The sequence below is a fragment of the Ascaphus truei genome, chromosome 3 (assembly GCF_040206685.1).
Source record: "Ascaphus truei isolate aAscTru1 chromosome 3, aAscTru1.hap1, whole genome shotgun sequence".
Taxonomy (NCBI): Eukaryota; Metazoa; Chordata; class Amphibia; order Anura; family Ascaphidae; genus Ascaphus; species Ascaphus truei.
Genome location: NC_134485.1, coordinates 348,068,136 through 348,087,423, shown reverse-complemented (window position 1 = coordinate 348,087,423; position 19,288 = coordinate 348,068,136). Strand labels below are relative to the sequence as shown.

At 42.1% G+C, this 19,288-nt stretch overlaps 1 protein-coding gene across 1 annotated transcript in view; it reads left to right on the top strand.

The window, feature by feature from the left end:
- CSAD (cysteine sulfinic acid decarboxylase) overlaps window positions 1–18,489 on the top strand; it is a 44,464-nt gene extending 25,975 nt beyond the window's left edge. Inside the window, exons 6-14 of the mRNA XM_075593429.1 lie at window positions 405–484; window positions 2,488–2,542; window positions 5,195–5,311; window positions 6,755–6,819; window positions 9,799–9,880; window positions 13,239–13,438; window positions 14,153–14,204; window positions 16,087–16,176; window positions 18,256–18,489. Of these exons, the coding sequence (XP_075449544.1) occupies window positions 405–484; window positions 2,488–2,542; window positions 5,195–5,311; window positions 6,755–6,819; window positions 9,799–9,880; window positions 13,239–13,438; window positions 14,153–14,204; window positions 16,087–16,176; window positions 18,256–18,429 (915 nt within the window). The 3' untranslated portion in view covers window positions 18,430–18,489. The remainder of the gene's footprint in view (window positions 1–404; window positions 485–2,487; window positions 2,543–5,194; window positions 5,312–6,754; window positions 6,820–9,798; window positions 9,881–13,238; window positions 13,439–14,152; window positions 14,205–16,086; window positions 16,177–18,255) is intronic.
- Window positions 18,490–19,288: the final 799 nt, after the last annotated feature.

Sequence of the window (19,288 nt, the reverse complement as noted above, 5' to 3'; positions counted from 1 at the left end):
CAAGTAAAAACAATCCATAGTCATACTCTATATTGTAAATGAGTGTTTCTGAGATACATACAACCACCATTATTTTGGTCCATAAAGGGATCTATATCAAGCACCTTGATAAGGGTATGACCACAAGATTAGTATAGAATAGATTGTGCCTGTGGAATGCATGTTCTTGTTGTCGTGTGTGTCTGGCCAGTTACCTTGCACTGAGCTCTATTTCATCTTTATTCTTCTGCACAGGTGTGCATTAGATTTTTGGTATATATCATTTTTAGATGTGGCACTCTGAAAAAATGGTGCAACTTTTACTCATAATAGGGATGGTGCATATTGTGTCAGTTTTGTATTTGTCGCTCACTGCCTTGGACAGACGGCCCCTTTCTCACTACGGTTTATGTATGCTTTTGTAGAGTCATTATTCTGTCCAGAAGGGGGCAGCCTTCCTTGGTATTGGAACGGATAATGTGATCCTTGTGCAAACTAACAGCAGGTAAGATAACACATTTAGGGCCACACGTTTACTAAGCAGTGCTAAGCCATAAAACACCTTACGCCCCATTCCTGCTGTCATATCTTAGCAATGCTTAGTAATTATGAACCCTTATTGTACGCAGCTATCTATGTCATTCAATAGTCCATTAAATCATTAAAAATTTCCTACAATTGGTTAGAAAATGACATGAAATACCTCATCCCTACTAAATGTTATTTATTTATTTATAAAATGTTTTACCAGGAAGTAATACATTGAGAGTTACCTCTCTTTTTCAAGTATGTCCTGAGCATAGAGTTAAAATGACAAATAGTGCATGGTTACAAATACAGTTACATAAGTGAACAGGGTATACATTATATACAAGACATAGCATGAACAGTTAAAGATAATATATAATATAGGCGTATGTAACAGTTACAGACCAGATTCAAATGTGAGACAGCTTTGGTTTTCAAAGAACTTAAACTGGTGGTGGATGTGAGAGTCTCTGGTAGGTTGTTCCAGTTTTGGGGTGCACGGTAAGAGATGGAGGAACGGCCGGATACTTTATTGAGCCTTGGGACCATGAACAGTCTTTTGGAGTCAGATCTCAAATGATAAGTGCTGCATGTGGTAGGGGTGAGGAGCTTGTTCAGATAGATGGGTAGCTTGCCTAGAAAGTATTTGAAGGCAAGACAGGAAAGGTGAACTTTGCATCTAGACTCAAGTGATGACTAATCTAGTATTTTGAGCATTTCGCAGTGATGTGTGTTGTAGTTGCATTGGAGAACAAAACGGCATATTGAATTGTAGAGGGTGTCAAGTTTGCTAAGGTGGGTTTGGGGTGCAGAGCCGTATACTATGTCTCCATAGTCGCTAATTGGCATTAGCATCTGCTGTGCGATACGCTTTCTGACCAGCAGGCTTAGGGAGGATTTGTTCCTATAAAGTACCCCTAGTTTGGCATAGGTTTTGGATGTCAGGGTATCAATGTGCATCCCGAATGTTAAGTGGGGGGTCAAACCATATGCCCAGGTATTTAAAATTAGTGACAGGGGTTAGGGTGGTGTTAGTGTTGTTTCTGATCTGGAGCTCAGTCACTGGAAGCTTAAAAAAGTTAGTCTTTGTCCCAAATACCATTGTTACAGTCTTGTCAGTGTTTAAAAACAGTTTGTTTTGGGAAATTCAGTTTTCAAGTCTCAAAAAGTCAGACTGAAGTATGTATTCAAGGTCAAGGCTATGGCTGTGCGCATATAGGATTGTGTCATCTGCATACATGTGTATTGAAGCTTCCTTACAAGCTGTGGGAAGATCATTGATGAACACTAAGAGTAGGGGCCCCAGAACAGAGCCTTGCGGGACACCCCAGGTGATATCCAGGGGGTTGGCGTTAGAGCCTGAGATGGACACATGTTGCATTTGCTATTGCACTCACAATTAAAGTAACAGTGTTCTGAAGTGTTCTGAAGTGTGATTGTGAATTTCTGCTTTCTATTATTGCAAATGTCATGCAATATACTGAAATTACATCATGATTTGTTTTGCCCTGAGGAACTCTTCAGGTTTCAGTCACCCAGGGTGAGAAGCAACGATTTACCCGAAACATCCCCTACACACACAGCTGCACACAGAAAATATATTCAGTAACTACTTTGTACAGCTATTAGAGGGTGGCATCTTTTATTAAAATAAGCCTCTACTCACCACAAACTTTTTTTTTTTTAAATCAGTTACAATACATTCCTCTCACTACAGTGTGAGGAGCTTCAAATTATAAGAATAAAGGCATCTTTATTATGAGGCAATCCCAGACCTGCATCATAATGGCCCATATTTACTATGAAGGGGTACTCCACAAAACACCTTCCATGCTGGAAAATACCTGGCAAACCATTCATTTAAATGTGCCTTGAAGTCACATGTTCTAAGCAGTGCTGGAAGGTGTCTTATGGTGTAGCACGCCTGCGTAAATATGCCATGTGTCTACACCACTGTCACGTCGGTTTCTCTGATTCCAGGGGGAAAATGGTGGCTGAAGATTTGGAGCTGAAAATACAGGAAGCAAACGATAAGGTAATCTAGGGGAATAGATAGAGAATGTACTAGAATCGCATGCGGCACATGTAGGCATCATTCGTCTCATAACTCACAGTCTGATTATTCAAATGCCAGAACTTACCTCTATTTGGGTGATTTAATTGAGTTCATTTAGTAGCAGTCAAGCAATGTATAACATGCCTTTCTGGTCTCAAGGAAGTTAAATGCCAACTCAATGAAAAATCCAACTGAATTGGCCACCAGTTCATTACTTATTTCAATGTCATCCTTGTCAAATGCCATTGTTTGTAAAATACCTGGGTAGTTAATGTTAGACGTCACTCTATCCCTTCTTGACTTCCTCTTATCTACTCACCCATCTTCTCCTACACTGTGTCTCGTCTCCTCGATGTCCTACCTCACATCCACACTGGCCACGCCTGTATCAGAATAAAAGTTTACCAGAAATGACCAGATACCAATATCATACTGAGGGATCACATTTGTATCCACAATTTTGCATCTTCACAAGATTTTTAGAAAATCTTGCTAATACAGTGAATGTACGATTTGACACCAAAAAAAGGAGAAAAAAAACAGCTTTTTTTACTATGCTAATTTAAAAACAAATTTGTAAAAAAAAAAAGATGACCATTTGTGAGCTAAAGCGGACATCTCTACTTAACATGTAGCCTGGTACGTGTTGACACCATTGCATCATAGCAGATCTAAGTGGTAGCATAGTCTTCTAAAAGCTAAACCTTATTACAGGTTATTATGACTTTGAACATAAGTAGAATCAAACTAAAATTCACAGTGTGCATGTTCTTGGTAGATTACAATAGCTTCAGTTGGACAAGATACTTCAGAATACAGTGACCATGTGAAATAATAATTATTTCTCATCTAAAAAGCAAGAACAAGACCACATAACAATGTAATTATATATTATGTGTGCTAACAGAATACATAACATAGTATGTAATTGTAATGGTGTTTCCCCCATCCGGTGGGAGATGTGGCTATTACTAAACGTGTGGTGCATGATACCTGCTGGTAACAGGAGGGCTGAGTCGCCCGCCGGTGGTAGTAGGGACACATGACTAGGCTTCTGGGGTTCATACCCTACATATCTCTTTAGCAGTGCAGCGCCTCCATCTGCTGTAGGCTCCAGGGAACTGAAGGTGATCTCTCATGGTAGAACTATTACCTCTCCCCCCAGTAAGGTCACACAACAGGAAGGAACGGTTTATTGTCTTCACTGTACAGCACAGTAACAAGGCAGGGTTCTGCCCGATGCAGTCTCACAGCTCTCACTGAAGGATGGTCCCTGGACCTTCACTACAGGCCAAGGGCACCCACAGCAGTCCCAGCTCTTCACTACTTCCCTAGCAGAGGCAGAGGTATGGTCCACACTCACTCTCCCCCGGAGGGAAGAGGACTGGAGAAAGCACAATAATCAGTCTCTCTAATATGTGACCTGCCTTCCTCAAGTGGGGAAGACAAGAGAAGAAAGAGAAAAACACAATAGTGAAGCAAGTTCACAATATTATCTCTATATAGCAAGTGGTGAGATATGCACTTACATGGCAGTGCCTGCGTTCAGGCACGTAAAGGTATCTTTTCACTCCTCCACCTCCACGATATCAAGGAAGGATCCCAGAGCTCTTATATTAAAAGTCCAAATTTTATATGTGAAAAATCAGGGTACATGTACAACAACAATGTTAAAAGCACATGGATAGACCAGTTCAAGCACATTCAAACTTTCTCCGTGTTCCCACGACATCCACCTCCGTTCCAGCCGGCGTTCTACGTCTCTTCTGGTTTGTTGGTGCTCACACGAAACTGGTCCACCCGGCAACCCTACGCGTTTTGAAGGTGGTCCTTCATCGTTGGGTAAGTATCCCACATATCTCACCACCTGCTATATAGAGATAACATTGTGAACTTGATTCACTATTGTGTTTTTCTTTCTTCTTCTCTTCTCTTCCCTATGATGAGGTGCGCTGATTATCTTTGAATCAACAACTACTGAGAATTGGGAATAGTTCTATTCTTCAAGCTGCACCAAAACAGATTACCTAGTTTAGACTACTTTAGTTAGAGCGTTTTGTATTTTTTGTATATCTTCCTCAAGTGGGGAAAGGCACTCCCGAATTTAGGGCGGCCCTGCGCTTAAGTACCTCCAGGAGGAGGGCACCAGGTCTGGCTCATGATTGGTCATGCCCAGGCCTGATGTCACCGCCTCCCGCTGTCACTCAAATGCAGCTCCTCGGAAGGGGAAAACCCCATATCAACTTGATTGTACCAGCGTTTACTGCCAATACAAGGACAGAATAATAGCCATCAGGTAACCTGGCTACATAATAATAGTATGTTATATACACGGCGCCCTACATAGTGAGCTAATTATTAAAGGGACATTACTCCTGGAGAGCCATATTTACCCTTGTCACAAATCCTGTATATGTAAACTTCACAATGCTTCCAAAAGTGGGTCATTCCATTGTATAAAACACAAACTATATTCAGAGAACCCCCAGTTGATGATATATCCGGTTTTCAGTCATTTTTTTCATCTTGGCAGATCGTACCAGGATTTTAAACTTTCGTCTGTACAGTAAAAGGATAGTCCTATGGAACCTGAGACACCTTATATCAAGATGTCCTTGTTGCTGTTTTTAGGGTTTTTTCCCCTTCTTGGTTAGCACGACCTGTGGAACAACTGTTCTGGGAGCCTTTGATCCTCTCCCAGAGATTGCAGACGTGTGTGAACGGCATGGTTTGTGGCTTCATGTGGATGTGAGTACTCAGTTTGAACTTAGCTATGCATTGTTACCTACCTGTGTATGTGTATATGTTACCCATGTATCCAATTGGACAACATGACAAGTTTGGAATAATGACCTGAAGCTCACTAGGGACTAGTATATGTGGCATTCATTCTTTTATAAGTAGATGTGCTACAAAGTTCAAGAAAGTAATGATACAAGCAAGTATCCACATAGATAAGGTAGAGTTGGGGATAATAGTGCAAGATTCTTCAGGTGATCTAGAATGGATTATTTATATGTATATATATATAGATATGTAGATAGATATTATTATTATTATTATTATTATAATATATATGATATAATTATTATTATTATTATTATTATCACACACACACCAGGCTGTGAGAATGGGTCATGAATTTAATACCCTAAATTAGACCCTTAGGCCGCGCTTATAGTGCCGGCAACGTGATGTCGCCCGAAAACAAATACATTGCCGTGCACTTATAGTGCGCGCGATGGCCGTCGCGGAAACTGGAAGCCGGCAAAATTTGATTTTTCAAGGGCTGTTGCATCACGTGACGGACCATGAACAAATCAAATTGCCGGAATCCCGCGACCCCGCCGCCCGGTGAAACATAACATTTGCCGGTGGCGACGGGTGACGTCACCCGCCGTGTCGCCGTCGCCATCGACGGCATTATAGGCACGGCCTTAGTACAGCAACTTTTTTTTAAATTCCCATGTCCTTCTTTTCAGTGTGCATCTAAAACTGCACAATCCCCTGGTCTTTTATTTTTTATTTGTATCACTCCTGCACTAGGCGTCCTGGAGATAAGTTCAAACCTACAACTGTGGATCACCTCCCCACTATTAGATTAAAAAAACAACATTGGTGGGCAGTGTACTAAATATACCCGCTGGCAAATTCTTTACCAGAGAAGCAACCTTTAGTTGTCATTTTGTTGTAGGCATCGAGTGCTTGGAATATACAATATAAAGTATATACAGTATAAGTATCAAGGGACACATTTGATGATGTAACCACTAACGAATCATTGGCAACATTACCTTGCCAGTGTTTATTTAGGTCTCCTTAAACATGATTACAATTACATTATTTTGAAAATAAGGGTATCCAGGGAGCATAATTGGTACAATGAATAAACAATGAATGTTATCTGCCAATGATCACTCTGTTTATATATAGTAGGTTATTTATCCGGATCATTCTTCATTTGCTTACATCTCCTGGAGTGTCAAACATGTAGAAAATCTTTGGGTCATCTACAAAAAGGGACTATTTTCCCATCCAGTTCATCTATACTTAGCTTAACTACGGTACAGACACCTCTGGTTAATAACGCGTTTAAAGAGCACTATGCCTTTATTTGTAAAATGTCTATTCCCCTGTGAAGATTTTAATGTCTCTCTTTCTCCCTCTGTGTCCTACTCCTGCACCTGGCAGGCTGCATGGGGAGGCAGTGCTCTCCTTTCCACTAAGCACCGACACCTCCTAAATGGCATTGAGAGGTCAGTAATACAGGCGTGGGCTTGAAAGGCTTCACAGGCCATAAGTTTATTATCTGTATCATCTATGCCACTCTGTCACCATTTTGTTCGGGCGACAAAACTGAGGGATTCGTAGATTTTAGGCCTACTTTTACTAAAGGCTGATAAATGAAAACACTGGCATTACCCGTGTTTAACGACTATTTTATTTATCAACCATTTACTACAGCCATATCGCAAGCAGTGAAGCAGTCATAAGGTTTTTTTTTTGCTGCACTGATATGTCAACATTATGTTTAACAGTGTATTTAAATGAGCATGCAAATTATTAACTGACGCTAAATTACTTATTCACTAAACGCCAATGTCTGGAGATATTGAACTACTGCCAAATAAGCCCAGCCAACCTAGAATAGGCAATACAACCACCTAATATTAGAATTGTAGAACATACTAATATATTAACCCCTCTGTAGCCCAAGTAGCTCTCTAGCTATGGTCAACCCATGACTAACTAGCCACTTGAGCTACTAAAGGCTTCATATTTGCACATATGGATGTTATGTTCGTTGTATTTTATCTGTAGTGTGTTTATGTTGTGCTTTGATACCTTTGGTGGCCTAAGGCATCAAAGGGGTTAAATAACTTTCTGCCGTAGGATTTTATTAGAAAAACAATTTGATAACCCTAAAGTAGAAAGGTGTGATATCTCCCACCCCTTCGCAATTGCATTGCTAGTGCTGCTTCACCGATTTCTATGACTATATTGCTTATTTGTATGGCTAGGGCTATTTGACGCTGAGCGAATGCATGTTTTTGTGTTTGAAAATGAGATTAATCTTTTAACCCATAAATAAATAATATTTAGTGAATACGACGTTGTCTAAAAATATCACCCAAATCCAGTTTATTTAGCAACGCCACATTTTAATGCAGTTACAGTATATTCACTTTTAGTGAATCTCACTCTTACTGTCTCCGTGCATTGTAAGGGAATATGGTCCATCCTTTCCTTCTAATGCTTCTTTAACCTTTTCAGGGTTTAAAAGGAATTTGGAGTCTAAAAAGGACACAATCCTTATACTTAATAGCATGTCCATTCCTTTGGAATGAAACACTTTAGGACAGTTTAGAGACTACAGTATGTGAACAGATAGGTAGGCCAGTACCGTACATAATCTCCATCATTAGTGTATCTTGTAGGATGAAGTGTCTGTCACTGAAGTATCCACAATGCCTATCCATCTGTGTGGTTTGTATTTACTACTACTGCCAGCTTCACAATGCAGTGTCAGCAACCGAGCTTAAGGCCTTGGTCCCGCTGCGGCTGGCGGCGCGCTCGGCCGCGGGCCACCAGCACCTTATCCGAATGGTCCTTGTCCCCGCTGCCTCCTTCCGGCAGGGCTGACTGCGTACTGTGACGCGTCAGCCTGCTGGAGCTACCACCTCCTTGTGCTTTGCAGCGCTGACGCGTCACGTGGTGCACGCGTCAGCCAATGAGGGGAGAAGGAAGGAGCTACGGCGGGAGGGAGGCGGCTTGTGAGGGAAGTCTGAGGCAGCCGTGCATGGTTCTCCCTCCCTCTCCCCCCCTCCCTCCAAAAGGTAGGGGGGGGGAGTGTGTGTGTGTTGTGTGTGGGGGGGGGGGGAGGGACGGGGGGACGCAAGAGGTCCGGAACCATTAGCAGGATGGGGGAACAAACTTCTGCTTTATTATTTATTTCCTAATTTGCTGGGAGCTGTATGTATTGTGGGCGGAATGAGTCCCTGTTTAGAACGGATTCCCCTCCTCCCTGACACACAACATGGCCGCGCCCCCCCTCGGCATTGCCCCTGCCCATCCGACCCGTTTGGCAACGCCCCCCCAGCGCGGAACACAGTTCACTGCAGACCGCAAATCGCGGTGCAGTGACTTGAACGCGCTGCCGGCAAACAAGGTTGCCGTGCGGGCACGTGCAGCGGGGCCTTAGCCTTAGTTGGTGAGCCCAAACGGCCGAAATATCTGTTCTTGATTGAGGTTGTTGACACTTGTTTCTTAGATAATTGGCATGCTCAGTATAATCATTTGCATGTCCTCCCAGAATCTTAGTATCTGCATTTTAAACACAATCTAAACATTTAGAGATTTGGTGTAGCCTAAGGGGACATGTGTGAGTGATATATTATTGTGTGTATTCAATCTTTATTGTATACGGTCGAGAGTTTGTGTCACTTTGTCCCCAACCCATAACTGTTGTGTGTCTGTTTCTGTGTATCTCTGCTATGCAAAGGTAAGACGTATGGCTCTGGATGTCTGTCACAAATGTGGAGGAAGAGAAATTATGTCATTTTTATATTTGGCTTCTGTGACGGTGCCCGTCTCAAATCAGGAAGCGGACCCACAGGACTGAGGTAGGGATTCAAGTAAACCGACCACAACCCAGGGACAGAGTTCTGTAAGAGTATCCGTAGTCGGTATGGAGGCAGGGGTCAGGGCTGGCGGCAGAGTTGCAAAGTCCAGGAGATAGGCAGAGAGGTCAGGGCAGGCCCAATACAGCGAGGTCGGGGTCACGGTCCAGGGTCAGCAACAGGGAAGCAAAACAGGCAAGAGGGTAAAGCGTTACTGCAAAGACCAACAGGAGCTGCAAATGGTAGAACTTTGCTCGGCGACTCCCTATAGTAACTGCAGCCTTATAAAGCAAGCTGCCAGTACCCAAAATGGCCACAGTGAGCAAAAAGGGCAGGAGAGACAGAAAACCTGGACCATAGTGAACACCCAGCGCAGATCGAGCAGAATCCTTACAGCTTCTTTCCCTTGCAACTATTTGCTAAACCCTCTGACTTACAAACGGTATTAGGGGTAATTAGTGGGAAGATAAGGTGTGTAAGGATGTTTGTGAACCAATTGTGGCCCAATAGAGGTGGTTTTGACCACTAGTCCGGGTCTCGGTCGCTGTGCGAGTGACAATTGATGGCTTGAATTGCTTTTTTGTACGGTCCCAATACCTTGTGTTCTTGTTTCAGGGCTGATTCTGTCACCTGGAATCCCCATAAGATGCTGGGTGTTGGTTTACAGTGCTCAGCTTTTCTCCTGCGGGACACAACAGTAAGTATGTGTGAGTGTGTCTACATGTTTGCATGGCTGTTTCAGTTATAGACACAAATCCATAAACAATTTATTTTCACAAGACCATATTGACTAAAAAAAATAAACTAAACATTTTTAGTGGAGCTCAGCAATCATACTATAGGTAGTTTAATAGAGGTAAGTAAGAATAAGTGAAGGATAATGGGGCAATCCAATGCCCAAGCATTATATGTTCTATAGATGCAATATGGTTTGTTTTGCCGTCTCTTCAGACTTCCATTGCTTATTATCCCATTATATGTTATTTGTATTATTTGTTATTTATGATTATCAAGTGTATTACTGCTGTGAAGCGCTATGTACAGTAATGGTGCTATATAAATGTAACGGGTATTCCCCCACCCAATCGCATATAGAGTGTATGTGAGGGGGAACCTATATGTTACCAGGTGTGGTGCGTTATACCTGTCAGGCCCACAGGAGGTCTGAGCCTCCGCTAGTGAGAGCCTGGGGTGAATCTCTGGAACGTTTCTTGTCAGCGCCTCCACCTATGTGAGATTCTAGGAGTGTAGAGTGGCCCTCACATAGGAATATACATAAAGTAACCAGCCCACACCAAAGGTTATGGCTAAAAGGGTTTACTATATGGCAAATAACACAACATAACATACTTCAACAATATGACATTGACAGTGTCCCTCTATAACACTAATAGGCACAACTACCCGGTCACCACCCAGGGCTTTGTACCCCACACGTTATATCAATAGTCCCAAATGTCCCACAATACCCCAAGTGAGTGACTGTTGGTAAAGTTGGTGCACTTGATGACTGACTGTACCTGCCCAGTGCTCCAGCACCTGAGGCTGCAGATTCTTCACAAAGGATCCGCCGCTCTGCGATCTCCCCTGTGACGTCCTGCAACTCTGCCCGGCGGTGGGTGACTCCCGCATGGAGTGATCCACTTTTGGAAAGTCTCTTGCTGCAGAGCCTGTCTGAGCCCAGATGCAGGCCGCGATCACTGAGTGCAACTGGCACCGGTGATATCACATAGAACTGGGTACTATAGAAAGCAACCCCCCTTGCACTGAAAGGGGCCTTCCCTGAAACTGCCAAACTAACTGCTGTGGCTGCACTGCAAGCCACACTGTCTCTTCTTGTCAGAGCCCACAGCACTGCAGCTGTGTCACTGACAAGACTCAGATTAGGGCCGGGTCCCTACCTAAGGGGCCTTCCCTATGAATTTACCCACTAACCTAGTGGGGAGGGGGGCCTACCTTGGCCTGGGGTGTCTGGGGCCTAGTACAGCAGAGCACTGCAGCTGTGTACACTACCTTCCCCAATCGCTTCCTGGATCCAACTGACAAACTCCTGTCTGCACACAACATTGTTGCAACTTTGCAGCATGAGAAGCTGCCAGCTCTATTGGCTTCCATGCTGCCTGTGACCAGGGTGAAAGTGCAGTCCCCAGAGGCTGCTGGGAATTGTAGTTCTTGGTACAGCTCTTTCCTATGGTGACCGCGTGCGCGATCTTAACTGCGCATGTCTGAAGCTGTAATGGCCGCCGCTACTCTTAACTGGGCATGCGCAACTTCCAAGAGCTCTTGCACACATGTAATGGCCACCTCTATGCTTGCCAACCTCTGTGCATTGCACGGCACAGGCGGGAACACCCGCGCCAACCTCAACATGGCCGCCGCGATTGCTCTGCTTACGCGCAAGCCTCCGCACATGCGCGAACACATTAAACATGGCGGCGTCCTGCCGCAGCTGCCACCGGGAGCCCCCGGTAACGCTCTCGCCCCCGCAGCACACACGCAAGGGGGAAAGAAACCTGCAGACAGGGGGACCAGAGGGACCCTGGCTACATAAAAATATACATACATACATACATACTGAGCACAAAGTGCCCCATATTGATAATTCCATTGCTTTTCTCTTGCTACTGTTAGTTGAAGCTCAGAATTTTCAGCTAATCAGAGCAACTAGGAGATGATACCATTGGTCTTTGTTTGAATATTTGTGAAATAGACACTGTATAAACTTAATTTACTTGCACAGTAGCTGTAACTTAACAGCTCATGGGAAGTGATTTTTTCCCCCTTCCTCTCAAACACAATACTCCCACTATTCTTGCACCCAGAGTGTCCTTCTATCCTGTATAATATTTTGGCTCTTGCGAGTTTTTTACAAAAAGAGGTGGTTATGTTTTGTTTTTTTAATCCAAATTGATTTTCCTGGAAGTTACTAGTACCTTTTATGATATGTAACAGGTCTAGGGCCCCCACCCAATCTCACATTGGCCCCTGTGGTCTATCCAGCCCCCATTACATGGTCGTGTCTGGTGGTGTACCTGTTGGCAACAGGACTCCTGAGTCTCCCGCCTGATGGTGTTCGGGGATTGTCAACCCAGACAGGTAGCTGAGGTAGTGTGTGCGAGTCCTACCTATATCACGTGCAGCTCCTCCACCTCATCAGGATCTCTGCGTCCGCAGGGAGATGGTTCTGATGAGGAACTTCTCTGTGGTGCCATCCTCTGTAGAGTAACTTCAGACTCACACATGAGGGTATCTTTTATCAAGAGCATATTTATTGACATCTTTATGGGCCAGCTGCCCCTCACAGCCAGCTTCTTAGCCGCACATTTTGGTTCTGCTATCCCTTTGAAAGGTACGCCCTCCCAATGGAGTGGGATCCCCTCTCCCCGTAGGGAGATCACCCCTGTGCCAGGTCCCTGGACACAGTGTAGGCCTTGTGGCTGGTTAACTTTGAACTGGGCCACTAGTTACTGCACTAGTGGGCCCCTCACTCTCAAGTCTCAACCCAGACTTGTTCCTCTGTTCAACACTAACTTTGGGCAGTGCTGTGCCTTATATACTTCAGGAACTGTCACAGCTCTGATGTCACTAACAATGGACTCAGAGTATGCAGCCACTCCCCTCCATGTAAATGACACCTCACCAGGGTGTGAGTGCAAACCTCCATGATTACTGCTGGCAACCCTGTAACTTACCAGGCTTACTGCCAGCAGGAGTGGAACTGCAGACCATTTTACAGCATGGCTACAGTTATGTCAGGTAATCATGTCCTACAGCACCTTATTTCCCTTATAGCATGGATAAAAGAGAATGAGGAACACCCACACAAATCCTAACTGAATCTAATATTTTTATTGTGTAAACAAATTAAGACCAGACACAAATAGAATGAGACATACAGTAGGCTTTGCCAACCTCATTATATATAGAGAGATATAGATATATGTATGTATATAGTCTGTCAAATACTCCACAGTAACTAGCGTGCCATATAAAAACCTATTTTCCAAACAAATTGCGCACCTGTTGACAGTCAAACCTTCAAACCTTTCCTGCAGGACTTATTGACGCAATGTCATGCAGCTAACGCCAAGTATCTCTTTCAAACTGACAAATTTTATGACCTGAAGTATGATACTGGAGACAAATCAATACAGTGTGGTCGCAGGGTGGACTGTCTAAAGCTCTGGCTTATGTGGAAGGCGATTGGGTCTGAGGGGCTGGAGAGACGGGTGGACAGAGCTCTGGAACATACCAGGTAATGGATGCCTACTCATATACACAGTGATTAAAACAAACATGTAGTGAAATCAGTTGTAAAACATACATACTCTGAGTTGTGTTACCAGCACCTCCAGAAGTTTGGGGGATAATAATATTAAATGCAATGCATTTTACAATTATAGTTTTAAAACATTTACTCAAGCTCTCTTCAAAACAACTCTACAAATTAAATTTTTGGCACACCCATTATCAAAAAGAGAAGGGAGAATGGAACAAATATACATATTATTAGCCAACTGTAGACTCTAACGCAGCGGTGCGCAATCTGTGGGGCGCGACCCCCAGCGGGGGCGCGAGACTGCCGACGGGGGGCGCGGGGTTTACAGAGGCCCCGCGCGCTTCCCGAAGGCACTTAAATTAAGTGCCGGGGGAGCTGCAGGGCCTCTGTAAACCATACTTACCCGTGGCTCCGGCGGCTTCCTCCCGGCGTCGCCATGGCAACGCGGCGGCAAAATGACGCTGCGAGGTCATGTGACGTCACGTTGCTATGGCAACGTGACGTCATTACGCCGGTGCGAGGGTAAGTTGGGGTTGGGGGGGGCGCGGGAGTGAGGGGACAGCCGGCAGGGGGGCGCAGGGAAAAAAGTTTGCGCCCCCCTGCTCTAACGCACCTTTATCCATAGAAGATCCTCTCACGTATTCAGTAGTACAAAAAAGTTAAGTTAATGTCTTTCATTTCATTTGCCAGATATCTGGTAGAACAGATGAAGACGAGGGAAGGCTTCTGTCTGGTCATGGAGGTACTGTAGGATGGATACAGGATGTACGCTGTCGCATTTCGTTGTCTGAGAGACTGATCATCTATAATCAAATTATGCTTTCTGTGCTTAATGCTGCTGTTACGTCTCTCAAACAAAAAAGAGAGCGCAAAGGAAAGACAGTCTTAATTAAAATATAAAATCACTCTATATAAATAATAAACAAATTAATAAATTCCAAAATCACATGTACGATGAAAACATCTCAAAGCAAAAAATCCCTCCCACATCTCGGAAAAGATGGTCACGTAAATCCCTCAATCGTGATGGAAACCGGTAACACCGAAAACAAGAGAGGGACCAAACACAAGTCCTAAATCTTATAGAGAACCTGCTGCAGAGCTCTTGGCAGCATTCTCGTAGGTCCAGGGAAATGCCTGGCATCTGTCATCCCAGCGTCCTGCGTGAATAATGTGATGACCTCAAAAACTTCTACGCGTTTCACATCACATATGCTTCAACAGGGGTGGGTCTATTGATCTACGGGCTGTCCTATATTTTTGAATTAGTCCCTTCCTATTAGTTAAGATCAAGCTATGGACAATTACCTCTCAAGGGAAACACTAACAAAACATAAAACAATGACAATACATTACATCTAAAATGATATAGGACATCAATCACAAAAACATATATTCAGTGCCCTACTAATGGTATTAAAAGTGATAGTAAATGAATGAATAACTAGACAGAATAACATTACCATCGTGTGAAATAATCACAAATAACCAGGAATCAATTATATAACATGAATATGAGGCATATCAATTCCAAAAAGGTCTTAGATGCTCAAGGATGTATCTTATAGTTAATTATTGATAAACCTTGAATAGAGTTCATCCTCAATTCAATCAATGATTATGAGTCAATAGTAAATGGTAAACCGGATATAATATAGGGTGCAACACTCAAAGCTGCCCATAACCAGTGACCCAAATCTATTACATGAACCGAGACATATCAATTCCTAAAAGACCTGTATTAACTATGAGATGTCCATTATAATTGAATATTGATGAACCCTAAATAACGTTCATCATCATGTGAACGAATGATCGTGAGTCTAAGGTAAACTGGTCAAAATGTAGGGTGCAACATTTTATACTGCCCCTAATCAGTGACCCCATACCATCAACATCAAATGAATACTAATAAACCGTATTGTATCATTGTGTCTAAAAGCACAACACATAGGAAAATCCTGATCTTACTGACGTTTCCGTTCCAATATAATGCTAATTTAACATATTACTGTAACCGTAAATGTACAAAATGATCCTTTGACTCTAAGACATAGATATCTATGATCATACAATATATTATGCCAAATAATCACATAACATCAAAAACTTGTCCGTTCCATTTAATATGTTGTATGATCATAGATATATATGTCAGTCAATGGATCATTTTGTACATTTATGGTTACAGTAATATGTTTCTCTGAGGCTGACAGATTAATCTCTGGTTATCGTTTATGAGGTTCTAAACAACACGTCACTTTTAGTGAGCCATCTGTGATAGGCCCTCCTCCCCCCAATTAAGTCTTGTTTGAAGACCAGCACAGACCCAGGAAGTCTTGACCTATAATAAACCCAATATATTGCATTTTAAAACCCAAACTATGGCTACATTACCCCCTGAAGCACCAGATTAATTCAGATACATATTATATCATGATATTATCATGACAATAAGTACAACGTTTCCACCCTTATCAGCTGGTTTTATAAACAATTGTTTATTATTGGTCAAGTTATGTAAAGTACATCACTCAATTTTCTTCCTCATATCTCATTTATTAATATTTCATAACATATAAATATATATTTTTTAATATTCGATTTGTTCCCTATTTCCACAGCCAGAGTTTGTGAACCTATGTTTCTGGTATGTGCCACCCAGTTTGAGAGGAAAGCAGAAATCCCCGGATTTCTGGGACAGACTCGGGAAGGTATTTTTTTTATATATATATATATAAAACGTTTTACCAGAAAGTAATACATTGAGTTACTTTTCGTTTTCAAGTATGTCCTGGGCACAGACTTATAATGACAATATATGGTCACATTAAATGAACAGGGGTTATACATTCAATTTACAGACATTTCATGGATAGTTAGAGATATGTTTTTGGGAATGGTAACAGAGCATCACAAACATCAGCAAATGGTTGACACCCTTTGGCTGCCACCTGTGGGGAGACTCACATGGCCTCAGGTCTTTGATATGCCATGAAGGGATTGCTTCTAGCTGTTGACAGACCCTCCCAGCAAAAATGCGGGGCAGAGGAGAAGATGACGAACTTCCAGGTTTTTCAACTGGTCTGTCCTTTCTTGATAAAATTAACCCTGTCCACCCTGGTTTAGTGAACAGGAGCAGTGAAGGAAGAGCATGGTGGCGAGACCTCTTTGGGGAGCCTAGTATGTCTCATAGCAAAGAGAGTCCTGGCGTGAAGTATTGCCATGCTCAGTAGTACTCTTTTCAAAGCATCAAAGCAACAATTTGTGCTGCTCAATTATTATTTTTTTTTAACATTATTAGAATACACAAGGAAAAAGAGCTGTCTTACTGCCTTTAAAAATCATGTCTTCCTATCTACATTAGCAAGCGGACTTTTGGGAGTTGGTTAACAATATAAATGGCTCAGTTGTGGCCACTAATGACGGTAAATGGAATAAGGTGCTGCAAGATTTGAATGACAATTGATAAATTAATAATATCAGTACAGGGAATAGATGAGCATACAGCCAGTGCTGAACTGACATTATGCTCATTTTCCAGCAAGCCAGACATGTTGCCACATTTACAGCTAATATGCTCATGTCAATACCATTATACAGGCAGTCCTCATTTTACAACGCTTCGCTTTACAACGAATGGCTTATCAAACGCTATGCAATGCATACCTATATTCATTTTTACAACACCAAAATGGCTTATCCAGCGCTCTTACGACGCTTTGCAACGTTGTGTATGTGTATATATATATACATATTCACATAAACAACGTTGCAAAGCGTCGTAAGAGCGTATATATATAATATTATACTATATAATATTATATTATACTATATAATATATTATTTATTATGTTATATTATATATAATACAGTATATACACTATATAATTTGTGTGTGTGCTGCATATCTTATTGCCTGCATAAAATATTTGGTGTATTTTAGTGTTAAAAATGCCTTCAGGAACGGAACCTTTCATTTAAACAGTGTTCCTATGGGAAAACGTGTTTCGCTTTACGTTTCGCTTTACAACGCCATTTTGAGTAACGCATTGTGTTGGATAACCGAGGACTGCCTGTAATCTGTATGCACAATAAGATATTACATTGTTACTGCTGGGTCAATAATGTGCTGATTCCCATTAAATAATATAACTCAATGAATAGGGGCAATACTTAAAGCCCCTCCCAAGTAAATGTCTATAAACATTGCTACTGTTATGTAATTAAATACAGCCAGTGCCGGACTTACGCATAAGCTAATTAAGCTACAGCTTAGGGCCTCACAGTATGAGGGGCCTCAAATAGAAAAAAAATCATGCATTTCAAGTTTTAAAAATCAGGTGATAAAGAAGATATGGGGAAAAAGAAGATCCTCTATAATTATGGACATTTTCGTTCAAATATGAACCTAAGCATCATGTGCATCGAAAGTGACAGACTTTGCAGCTTAGCATCAAAGACATCAATGCTGTCCAAAAAATCCCAAAAGAAAAGGTTTTATTATTAAAATGAGTGTGATGTGCAAACACACCACATTTTAACTTTACCCTGTCATCTTTGTATATAATAATGCTAGTATTATGCATTCATTTCATTTTCATGTTTATATTTCCGATGGTCCCTTCTGTCAGAATAATAAACCTATTTCTAATGTTTGGGGCCTCTCAAACTTGACCTAGCTTAGGTCCTCAGACGGTCAAAGTCCGGCCCTGAGTACAGCCTATGTGTAACCTGTGCTCTTATGTTAACTAAGCAGATAGTTTACTACAGTCTCCCCTTGCTTCCTGTAGGTTGCCCCAGTCATTAAGGAGAGGATGATGAAGAAAGGCTCCATGATGGTCGGATACCAGCCCCATGGCAACAGGGTCAATTTCTTCCGGCAGGTGGTGATTAACCCTGCAGTGACTAAAGAGGACCTTGATTTCTTCCTGAATGAAATAGAGATGATGGGAGGGAACTTGTGAATTTCCCTGTCACACTCGCATTTGCACACACATTAAAATCACTGACTTTCCATGAGTCTTATCTGGAGTATGTTTTAACATCGGTGCCCTCAGACTTCAATAGAGTCTCATGTACTGAGGTCTTTTAAAATACTGAAAAAGTGAACATTCATTGTAGCAAAGAATGAATAGACAGCGCCTTGTACACAATATTTGTAGTATTTACCAAAACCTATAGATAATAGTATAGATAGTAAATGAGATTGATATAGTTAATTAAGTATGCCAATATTGCAATGTGTGAGGTGATCACAATAAAATGAAGCAATATTGTGTAACCATAAATATAACAGGATAAAATATCAAAACATATATTGAAAACAATAAAAAAAAAAAAGTCCACAAAAATGTACTGCAGTAAAACACATAAATGAGTGTGTATAAAAACCACAATAAATGTCCTCTGGAGGACCAGGCTGCTTTCTTCCAGGATTCCAGGGAGAGTGAGTGGCTCAGGGAATGGCTCAGTGAGTAAAAGACACTGAGTGGCACTGAGAGTTTGAAGCAGGGGAGCCTGGTTCAATTCCCGGTGTCGGCTCCTTGTGACCTTGGGCAAGTCCCTTTATCTCCCTGTGCCTCAGGCACCAAAAACATAGATTGTAAGCTCCACAGGCCAGGGACCTGTGCCTGCAAAATGTCTCTGTAAAGCGCTATGTATAACTAGCAGTGCTATACAAAAACATGCTATTATTATTATTAACCACTTCCTATGATGAAACCTAAAACAACAAGAAAAAAAAGCGCACTCTCTATGTGTAAAATCAATGGACAATTTAATTAACTGGACAAATCTAAACTCATCTCACTCATAATGCCAGAT